The sequence below is a fragment of the Lathyrus oleraceus genome, chromosome 7 (assembly GCF_024323335.1).
Source record: "Lathyrus oleraceus cultivar Zhongwan6 chromosome 7, CAAS_Psat_ZW6_1.0, whole genome shotgun sequence".
Classification (NCBI taxonomy): domain Eukaryota; kingdom Viridiplantae; phylum Streptophyta; class Magnoliopsida; order Fabales; family Fabaceae; genus Lathyrus; species Lathyrus oleraceus.
This window is the reverse complement of record NC_066585.1, coordinates 286,440,694-286,452,464: the sequence shown is the minus strand read 5'-3', so window position 1 is coordinate 286,452,464 and position 11,771 is coordinate 286,440,694. Positions and strand designations below refer to the sequence as shown.

Sequence of the window (11,771 nt, the reverse complement as noted above, 5' to 3'; positions counted from 1 at the left end):
TTAGATTTTTAAACATCCGATATATTTTTATCGAATTTGTGAAAATCCAATATATTTTTACCGAATTTTTGAAAATTCAGTAGTTCAAATCGAGTAGGCCTATAAAATACAAAGTTAACACTACCAGATCTTTTATAAATCAGATATGTTTTGTAAAGTTCTAGATTTTAAAAAAATTCGATAGTTATATTTGATAGGCAAAAAAACTAATTAGCACTACTAAATTTTTTGATAAATCCGGTAACATTATATTTTTTTTCCAAAGATCTATAATTTTATACCTGATATTTGAAAACTCCGGTATAAAAAACATGATTTTACACGGATTTTTTTTAAATCAAGTATAAAATCATAGATTTCTAGAAAAAAAATATATAATTTTATAATTATTTTTAAATAAAACAGGTGTAAAATGTATGCTTTTACACCTACTATTTTAACGTTAAATCAGAATGATATGTTCTTAGGATATGAATCTCCAAAATTTGAAGACATTTTAGTATATAAGGAACCTAATAGCCCAGTAACCCAAAAGATAAGGAAAAACAGTTAAGCTTTTAAATATTGAATCATTTTTGGCTTTAATGTTTAATCTCCCAAAGCCAAGATTTATCAATTAATTTAGAGTTTCATCTTTCAAAATTCCACCTGTCAAATTGATGTCTAAACGTAAAACATCTTGCCACAAACGTAAAACAGAGGCGCAAAGTCTGACTGCAGAGAAGATTTTCAAAAAGTGAAAAAAATTAAAAGTAAGAATCAACATCATGTGGTGCATAAAGTTTTTATTTTGCAGTTTTTAATAAAAATAAGTTGAAATCTTCAAAACTCACCCAGATTTTGCTTTAAAAACACAACATTTGAGGGTTGGTGTGCCATTAGAGTTCTCTTTGTTGTTGCTGAAAGAAACAGAGTGTGTGCACCTTATAAAAGTGTTCAGACTCGTCTACTGTAATCTCGCACCATACGCGAGATTAATGGCTTGTGCCTCCTAGCAGCCGCATACAATCATACCAGAATTAAGAAACAGTGTCTAATAATGTGATAAAGCAAAGAGAATAATATATAGCAAGCACAACATCCAACAGGCATTTTAACTCTATCCTCCCTTCTTTCGGTTTGAGGCCGAGGGTGGTAATAAATTACAGCCAAATAGCCAACACAAAGACACCATTGATCTTAAAACACGCCGTAAAGATGTGAAAAATGTTCACCTAAATCACCTAAGAGCCACGACACGAGTGGAACTAAAGGATTCACAATTGTAAAATAAGTAAAGTTTGAAGTGTGTCCAACTAGTCTCCTATTACTTGTCCATAAATTTATCACAAACCTCCTTTAGATAAGCCTGAAACAAATGAGAATGCAACACTTCAGTAAGAACATACTAGACATATTTTAAAAAATGCACCTTAGTTACCTATGTATTGTCCTATAAAATAGTTAAAAGAAGAATCAATACAAGACATATATTACTTGCCTTGTTTCAAAAAGCACAACAGCCTCAAGAAGGGATTGAGAATCTCATAGATTCCTAAACAGCCATCTTCATTTCTATCTTCTGGTGAGGATCATAGCCTATGAGCTTGAAATCAGTACCCACAAAAGAATCTATATCTTTCTTCTTTGGATTTATCTTCAAAATCTGAAATAAGTTTCCGTAGTCACCAAGGAAAAGGCAATTAATGCGAGTACTTAAAGATAAAAATCTTGAAGGCATCTACATCAAAGCAAATGATTTTCTTATAGACGCCCACATACTGGAAAAGGTTTTGGCAGGTTTTGGAGCTGTTCCTGCAAAGGCCTCACATGATTGCGGTAAACATGTGTATCCCCAATAACATGGATAAAATCACCTGGAACAAGGTCTGACAAGAAGTGATGGATAGTCAGTTGTAAATTTTCCGTCTTCAAAGTTCAAACTCTATCAAACCCATAAATGTACATAATTAAGGTGTCTTGTACATCCAAGCACATATAATTTGCTTACCACAAACATGAGCAATCATGCATGTCAAGAGCGCATAAGATGCAATATTGAATGGCACACCCAGGCCCATGTCGGCAGATCGTTGATACATTTGACATGATAACTCCCCATTTGCCACATAGAACTGCAAAAAACAAAAAATGAAGTAGAGAAAATTTTAAAATAGATATACACCTACACGTACACATACATAGTTCTAAAGAGAAAACCAAATATAGCTGCAGACCTGTGCAAACATGTGGCAGGGTGGAAGTGCCATTAATTTAAGATCAGATGGATTCCATGCTGAGAGGATGATGCGTCGATCGTCGGGATTATGCTTTATCTTATTAATAACATCTAAAAGCTGATCAAATCCTTGGCCAGAGTAGTCCTCATACATGTTAGTATACCTACAGAATGTGAGACATTAAGCAAAAAGCTAACCAATCCAACAAAATAGTGTAATGACGGGCAGGAAGAAAGGCACAATCCACCTACTTTGCACCAAAGTGCCTCCACTGAAACCCATAAACAGGTCCTAAGTCACCCTCCTCCCTTTCTTTCAAACCAATGCTGAAAAATAAATTGCAGTTCCAGTTACTAACTGCATGGAAAAGAAAAATTTGTAATAAATAAACCAGTCGATAGTCATGCTTGCCTATCAAGGTATTCTCTCGATGCATTGCCATCCCATATATGAATGCCTTTTTCTTGCAGCACCTGTTAAAATAGTATTTTTAAGAATAAAATTCACCGCAGTCATTAGTCATATCATATCCAGTGAATCAATGTGACATTCTTTGGGAACCTAGGAGAAGTACATCATGCAATGCACTAGTATAATTGAATTTTGATCCAGAAGCATAGCTTTTGAGAACCTAGGAGAGCAAAAAAATAGCTGCTTACCAAGCCACAAGTCTATCTATATTAAAAGCCAAGGTCAGGTGTTCAAATAATATCAAGTACACCAGGCTCAGGTTCCCCTATATTTGGCCCGTGCCAGCTAGTTTGTGAATTGTAACCTAATTACGAAATGTCGCGTCTCCTTATATGTGCGTGCACGAGTGTGAGAAGATTGGAATATGGAAAATTATATCATTACCTTGGCATTTGTTGAGCCACTGATAAACCAAAGAAGTTCTTCAACAACCCCTCGCCAAAATACTTTCTAGAAACCAAATGAAGAAATCATGTTAACTTTTTTTATCAAAATGTAAACAGATATTCCTCTTCGGTCTTCTCCATTAAGATTCAAAGCAGCAAACACAAATAATAATTACATCCAAATAATAGAAAAAGAAAATGAGAACACATGAAACAAATTACTTTCCACAGTAGATTATACAAATTTTGAATCGAAAGTTGGACATACCTTAGTTGTTAAAAGTGGAAAGCTTTTTCGCAGATTAAATCTCATCTGTGAAATTATATAGGAGGTCAGCATGTAAATCTTAGAAACTCCACAACAAACAAACCAATTAAAATGTTACCTTGGAACCAAATATGGACAAGGTACCAGTCCCTGTCCTATCATCCTTAGTTGTACCTTCAGAAATGATTTCTTCAACTAATCTAAGATACTTGTACTCCTCGTGTCTCTCAAAAATAATCTTGGGAAGAAAAGAAAAATCCTTGACCTCAAATTTTAGAGAGTTTGAACTATCATTAAGAATTGGATCAGTATTCAGACCCTGGGACGCTTCTGTTGAACATCTTATGCGCACGTAAGTGTTAAATGAATAGCGGATGCCATTTTCCACCAAAGGAAAAGACGAGTACCACGGATGAAATACAGAGAAATCAATTTGAGGCATAAAAGTGTCACACTCGATGCTCGCTTCAATTTCTGTAATATGGATGGCTTCACATCCAGGTCCATGAAGTGCTTCTCTGTACATAAAAATCATCAGGTACAACAAAGAAAGAGCTTCATGTGATTATGAAGATCAAAATATAGATAATATATACCTAAATATCTCACCGCCGCCCGTAAGAAATACTTTCTCAATTGAAAGACAGTAAGGAGAAGCAGCCAACAGTTCCATAGCAGAGGACACACTTCCACATATAAGAACATTCTCTGCAGTTGCAATATCAAAACTACCCGAGCGAGTCAGAACAACATTAAGACGGCCACTGAGAGGTCTGCTCTCGGGAGGGATAGCCTCCCATGATTTTCTACCCATTACAACAGCATTCTTCTTCTTAGGATCAGATGTTATTGTTGTGATGTCTTCAAAAAACTTTTGATCAGTAGGCAATGTCCATGGTAATATCCCCTCCTTAGAAATACCCATATCTCGGGTTGCAATCACTACTGCTTGGTAAGTCCTCTGAGGATTCGGCGGTGAGTTGTCAATGCCATTTCCATTGATGATTACTAAAGAATCACTAGCCATAATTTGAATCAAAAAGCCTACACAAACCAACTCTTATGAAAACACTGAGATGAAACACACATGCATTATGCGATTAGAAATGAGCAAAACATGCACACGAAGGAATGAAAATCTACGTAAAGGCATAACGGTATAAGTGTTTATCATATAAATTCTTATGTATAAGCTATTGCTATAACAAAGAGAAAATTTAAAAATATGTTCATGTAATGTAACTATAGTATGCTTTAATAAGAAATAATTTCAGCTTATGGAAATAAGCTTGAAACACATTATAGACATGTCATAAGTTCTTTCAAGTCACGAAACTGATCAAAACAAATGGCTATCTAATATCTTTAACCTAATTAATTGATTTGTATTATCTAATATCTAAATTCTAATCATCAATGAACATAGTGTGTGTGAAACTCCAACAACAAATGCATCATATTTATACAAAATACAAATCAAACTAGAAATAAATAAAAATATATGAAAATGTGAAGAATGAGTTAACGGATCTGACAAAGAATGACGAGATTCAGAAAAGGGTCTGACCTAGAAACGTTCTGCAGAAGCTCCCACCAACTACTTGCTTCAGCAATACCGAGAAAATCTAAAAGAAGAAAAGGAACAAAAGGAATGGGAGAAAAAGAGAAGTAGCTGAAATTGAAAGTGAGAGAGTAGAAAAAGTGCCTCGGAAAACAAAGAGAAAAAAGAGTGAGTGGGAGAAGAGGAAAATCGAAAACTATGGTTGACAAAATATGCCGCCAAGTAGCGTATGATTGACTTGTATGAGAATGGGTTGTCTACATTACTACCGTATATTCATTCGTATATAGCGTGCTTCTCTTGTATCTAATGGTCCACATTAGTGTGTTTTTTTTTAATAATGATCCTAATGTGTCATAAATCTTCTAAGTTAATATAGCTCAACTATACTTTACCAAAAAGAATAGCTCAACTATACTTTTCCTGCATAAAGTTTACTGTTTTAAACTAATATAATTATTAATCACATAAATCATATATTATAAATTATGTTTGATATGTTTAATACAAATAAGTTATTATCTTTTAATTTATAAAAGATTATAGAAATATCTGGATACATGAAAATTATACTCTTCCCAAAATAATTATTGTTTTTTATAAAATTATTTGTCTTAAAATAACGGATACATTTTAGTTTTTAATGTAATTTTAATATTTATCATTCAATTATGATAATCCAAATATATCAATAAAAAATAAGGATAATTCGATAAAAATATTATTATTTTTCTTTCATTTATTATATTTATAATCAATATAAAATAGTAAATTATAATAATTATTTTGGGACAGTATTTCTCAAACACCTAAAAAACAGAAAACGAACATTTATTGATTTGAAATTAAAAATTTAAATATGTTATATTTGAAGTCCTATGACAAAAAGAGAATATATATATATATATATATATATATATATATATATATATATATATATATATATATATATATATATATATATATATTATTGAAATCATGTATTAGATAATTAATAATTCAACTGTAAGTCTAAATAGTTTTAGTATATTAGTTTCATAGTTAATAATCGAGATTTCTAAGTGATAAATAAATAATATAATTGAATAAAACATATATGTCTATGTAATAATATTAAATTATAATAATTATATAAAATATTTTAATAATCACCCAATTATACAGTATATTTTGAATTCTTTCGTCATATAAACGTATACAAATGTTATTTATGTTTAGATTTTCACCTTTTAATTTAGATCAATAACATAGGATAATGATGTGTGGTTGCCAACATATAATGTGAATGAATAGATAAATTAAGGAATAAAAATAAATCATATAAATCATGTTTATGAATAGGATTGGAAATGAGTCGAATCGAGTTGAACTCGTCTCAGTTAAGTTCGACTTGTTAAGAATTGGTTCAATTTAAATTCTACAGATTTTTTAAAAACTCAAACTCGATTCGTTATAAATTCACGAACAATTCAGTTCAGTTCGTTAGATTCATCTCGTTAGGTTCAAATAATTTGTTTCACGAACTTAAATACCATTATTTAAGTCTATTATATATATATATATATATATATATATATATATATATATATATATATATATATATATATATATATATATATATATATATATATATATATATATATATATATATATATATATATATATATATATATATATATATATATATATATATATATATATATATATATATATATATATATATATATATATATATATATATATATATATATTTGACATTTTAAATTAATATTTTTTATAAATAAATAAAAGTCTAATTCAAAAATCTAAGGATTCAAAAACTACACAACTTTTAAGAGATAAATTTGACAGTTCAATTAAAAAATTATTCAATTGGAGTTTAAATTTGTCTCAGGAATCCACAACATCATCTAAATATTTAGTAACCTTACAAATTTAATGAAATAGTACACCAAAAATTAATAGAAATTGATTCATTTTCATCACAAAATGATTATTCAATTGCAATCTTCATTACACATGTTATTTTAGAAAAAAGTCATAATTCCTTCAATAATTATGACTTTAAATGCAATTGTCATCTTCACTAGCATAACTAGCACGGAAGAGACAATATAAGATTAATATTTGGAGTATAAGACAATATAACCCTTATCATATATAATTAAATTGATTCATGAATCTAACGAATCGAACTATATATTGTTCAAGTTCAATTTATTAAGTTAATTCGAATTTACTTTTTCGCTCATATTCAGCTCATTTGGTTCATGAACTTAGTTCAATGATTTAATTGTCGAATCGAATTTCGAACTATTTTTAAATTGATTCGATTTATCGTCAGCCCTCCTCGTGAAGGTTTGTGATTCATTTGATAACTGATTAATTCTAAATAATAAATATATACAAAGACTAATAATATATTCATCAATAATAATAATAATAATAATAATAATAATAATAATAATAATAATAATAATAATAATAATAGAAATAACAAAACAGTAATAATGATGATAATAATAATAATAGAAAAAATAAAACAGTAATAATGATAATAATAATAATATAAAGATATTATATCATTCACCGTGTACTCTTAGTAGGATGACGTCATATGTTGAGATTGTTCTTAAAATTTTGAAAGAATAGATCCTCAGTGAAGATATTTGCAATTTGATGACGTGAACATTGTTGATATTTTTCAAGTAATTCAAATGTTGTAATCGGTTAATGTGGGGAGGTAATTGATTACATGAAGGCCTAAGGTTAAATCAAGTAGCAGAAATATAATATTTTTGCAGGTGTAATCGATTAACCATTTGGTGTAACCGGTTACTACTGAAGTTGATTTAATTCCAATTTAATTCAGTGTCAGGTGTAACCGGTTGACCACTTTGGTTAACCGGTTACAAACGCGATATTTTATTTTTTTTGGTATTTTACTTGGTCAATTCAGTTCTCTATTGTATTGTATCTCATATATATATAAGTATTTGGGATTCACATTCATCCTTAGTTAATGCAATAACAATCTCTCACCCTCAATTCTCTCTCTCTCTCTCTCTCTCTCTCTCTCTCTCTCTCTCTCTCTCTCTCTCCATCCAAAGTTTCTCCACCATTGTTCACCATTTTTATGGTGTCTTGTTCCAGTATTTGGCATTAAGAGTTTGATTCAGATCCACAAACACCTAGTGTGCAACATAAATTATGTCTCAAATGAAAGAATCCATGCAAACATACATATCCTTAATGTGAAGAACTACGACAAATGGTGCAAGCAAATGAAGGTGTTGTTTGACTATCAATATGTTCTTGAAGTGATTAAGAAAGATGTTACTCCTCTTGTTCATAATGCAACAGAGGCACATCAAGAAACACATAAGGAAGAGAAGAATAAAGACTTCAAAGCATTGTTCTTGATTCATCAATGTGTTGATGGCGATAACTTTGAGAAAATTGGTGATTGTGAATCGTCAAAGCAAACATGGTAAATCTTAGAGAAGGCCTATGCAAGGGATGACAAGTCAAAGGTGGTGAGTTTACAAACTCACAAACGTCAGCTCAAATTGATTCAAATGAAAGAAAAATGAGACAATCAACGATTTCACAACGAGAATCACTCAGTTGGTGAATCAAGTGAAGGAATGTGGAGAAACTCTTATGGAGCAATATGTTGCCGCTAAATATTACGTTTTTTAACACTAGGATTTGACAATATAGTTGTGGCGATTGAGGAGTCTAAGGATCTTGTGACAATGAGAATAAATGAGTTGTAAAGTTCTCTTGAGGCTCATAAGCAAAGAATGGAAGAGAGGAATAATGATAAGTCAAAGGCAAAGATCGGTTTGCAAGCTCGTTTCAATGATAAGGACAAGAGATCGAAAGAAAAATGACCCATGAAGAGAAAATGGAATTTTCAGAATTTTGGTGGAAGAGAGTCCCAAAATTCAAAGAATTTAACTTGTCAAAGAGGTGAGAGAAGCTACAACAAACATGGTGGTCAAGACAACTTTAGAGGTGAAAGGAAGAAGTTTGACAAGAGCAAGGAGCAGTGCTATAAGTGTCAACGGTTTGGTCATTTTGCAAAAGAATGAAATGCAAAAAAGAATAAATCTCAAGGGGATGAAGCCAAGGTTGCAAGACAAGAGTTCGATGAAGAGAATACACTCTTGGTCATGATCACAGAAGGAAATTGTAGCAGCAAATAGCTGCGGAACAACAGTTGCAATAACTGAAAGAATGCTGAAAAATTGAGTTATGGTCGGTTGAATGGTACAAGTAATCGAGTGCATGAAGAGGAAGACGCCAGGATAAGTTTGAAAGGAGTTCAATGGAGCGAGGAGTGATATTTGGACTCGGGTTGTTCAACTCATATGAAGGGAAGAAAGGATTGGTTTGTCAAAATCAATCGTGTCATGAAGAATAAAGTAAAGTTCACGGATGACGACACTCCAATGGACAATGGGATCGGTGATGTTTTGATCATGAGAAGGGGTGGTGGACATTCCTTGATCAAAGGTGTCTTGTACATTCCAGGAATCAAATGTAACCTTCTAAGTATTGACCAATTACTTGAGAAAGGTTACAAAATTAACTTGGAGAGCAAGGGATTGTGCGTTATAGATGCAAAGGGAGTCTGTCCTTAAAGTGACTATGACTACTAATAGAACCTTTAAGGTTGAGTTGAAGGTTATTGAGCATAGATGTCTTGCTACTGCAGCAAGTAGATAAGAGTGGATGCGGTATTATCGTCTTGGGCATCTCAACTTTAGAGATCTCAAAGCCTTGTAAAATAATGGAATGGTAACGGGGTTGCCATTGATCAATATACCGGATGAAATTTGTGAAGAATGTGTGCAAGTGAAGCAACATAAGGGAAAATTCAGTAAGGATGTAGACCGTAAGACCAATAATCACCTTGAGGTGGTGTACTCGGTTGTGTGTCGACCGATGCAGGTAGATCTTATTGGTGTAAATAAGTATTTTGTCATATTTATCGACGATCATAGTAGAAAGCTATGGACATACTTAATCAAGATAAAGGATGAGGTATTAAAAATGTTTAAGAAGTTTAAGTCCATGGTTGAAAGGCAAAGTGGTCAAAAACTCAAAGTGTTTAAAAAGGATGGTGGAGGTGAATATGTCTTAAATGACTTTGTGAAGTTCTATGGTGAAGAAGGGATTGTACATGAGGTAGTACCACCCTATACACCACAACAAAATAGTGTGACCGAAAGGAAGAATCGATGGATCATGAACATGGTGAGAAGAATGTTGAAGGGGAATATCTTACCGAAGGAGTTATAGGGAGAAGCAGTATGCACAGCTGGCTATTTGTTGAATATGTGCCATACAAAGAAGCTTGAAAATGTAACACCAAAGGAAGCATGGCCAGGATTCAAACCAAATTCGAACCATTTGAGAGTCTTTAATTTTGTTGCATACCAACACGTTCCGGGTCAACATAGAAAGAAGTTGGATGATAAGGGAGAAGTGATGATACTTATTGGATATCACTTTTTCGGTGGTTACAAATTGTTTGATGATGTAAACAAGAGGATCGTGATCGGTCGGGACATCATAATCGATGAATTGAAGCAAGTGCAACAGGGTGTAACTAATTACCAATAAACATTAACTGGTTACAAGTAAGTTATAACCGGTTACCAGAAAGTTGTAACCGGTTACAACTTCAAAGTTTCCAATTCTGAGGAAAGTGGAAGACCAGAATAGCATGTCATCGAAGCCCAAAATGAAGAAAATGTCAGAAGGTCAACAAGGCAAATGGGTTTGCCTCAGGGACTCCAAGATTGTGAGTTGTTCCGAGACAACGAAGTCAATGATGATGGTGATTTCGTCCATTTTACACTTATGGCTGAATCTGAACCCATTAGTACGGAAGAGGCCTTAAGTGATCTAAAGTGGATTTATGCTATAAAGGAGGAGCTGGAATCCATTGAGAAGAGCAGTACTTGGGAGTTAGTTTATCTACCAAAAGTAAAAAATCCAATTGGTGTGAAATGGGTGTTCAAAGTGAAAGCAAATCCTAAGGGTGAGATAATCAAGCATAAGGCTCGACTGGTTGCTAAAAGTTTTTTTGCAAAGCAAATGCATATACTTTGAAGAGGTTTTTGCACCAGTCGCTAGGATTGAAACCATTAGGCTTGTTGTTGGTATTGTTAATAACCACAATTGGCCTATCTACCAAATGGACGTCAAATTTATGTTTTTGAACGGACCGCTTGAAAGGGAGGTACATGTAGGACAGTCCCCTGGTTTTGTTGTGAAAGACCAAGAGCTGAAATTCTACAAGTTGAAGAAATCATTATATGGTTTGAAGCAAGCTACAAGAGCTTGTAATAAAAGAGTTAATGCTTTCCTAAAGGATATTGGCTTCAAGAAGTATGTACCGAGCATGAAGTGTATGTAAAGACGGATATGAGTGAAGGAGTAATTATCATTAATAATATTATATTTGATTATTGCTTTTCTTGATATGTTTCTTTTGATGATAGCCATGTAGTTCACCAAATTCTCAATGTCCATAACATTTTGTTGAGAGATTTCTAGAAGGGTGTTGATGACGATATCACTTGTTGGAGTTGGATGGACTACATCTTCCTCTTCATCCACTTATTCAATTCCTAAGCTATCTTATAAATATATGAACTCTCATGTTGCTGAGAGATTAATAGTTTATCTTAGAGTGGATTGAATCCACTTATTCCCCTATAATGTCGACTCCAACAACTACTAGTATCTCGGTGATCAAGGCTTCATACGGTAGTCCTATTGGTCGACTTTTCTTGCAGTAGATCATATGGAGAAACTCCATGTCGACCCAATTTGTTTGAAATTATTGG

The 11,771-nt window shown here is 32.5% G+C and overlaps 1 protein-coding gene across 1 annotated transcript; it reads right to left on the bottom strand.

Moving 5' to 3' along the window:
* Positions 1-1,037: 1,037 nt before the first annotated feature.
* Positions 1,038-5,188, bottom strand: LOC127106027 (bifunctional dihydrofolate reductase-thymidylate synthase). Its single transcript, XM_051043303.1, has 12 exons — positions 4,912-5,188; positions 3,941-4,388; positions 3,463-3,862; positions 3,345-3,389; positions 3,075-3,140; positions 2,631-2,692; positions 2,471-2,545; positions 2,217-2,382; positions 1,991-2,114; positions 1,762-1,868; positions 1,481-1,645; positions 1,038-1,348 (listed from the first exon to the last, which is right to left on the bottom strand). The coding sequence occupies exons 2-11, from the start codon at positions 4,369-4,371 to the stop codon at positions 1,535-1,537; spliced, it is 1,587 nt and encodes a 528-aa protein (XP_050899260.1). The 5' UTR covers positions 4,372-4,388; positions 4,912-5,188; the 3' UTR covers positions 1,038-1,348; positions 1,481-1,534.
* Positions 5,189-11,771: the final 6,583 nt, after the last annotated feature.

Bases quoted from the DNA above. Each gene is read 5' to 3' on its own strand.
- LOC127106027 (XM_051043303.1), bottom strand. From the start codon at position 4,371: ATGGCTAGTGATTCTTTAGTAATCATCAATGGAAATGGCATTGACAAC. The intron at 2,693-3,074 runs GTAATGATATAA...CTATTTTAACAG, and splicing joins GTGGCTCAACAAATGCCAAG to GTGCTGCAAGAAAAAGGCAT. The intron at 2,115-2,216 runs GTCTGCAGCTAT...TGTTTTTTGCAG, and splicing joins CCTGCCACATGTTTGCACAG to TTCTATGTGGCAAATGGGGA.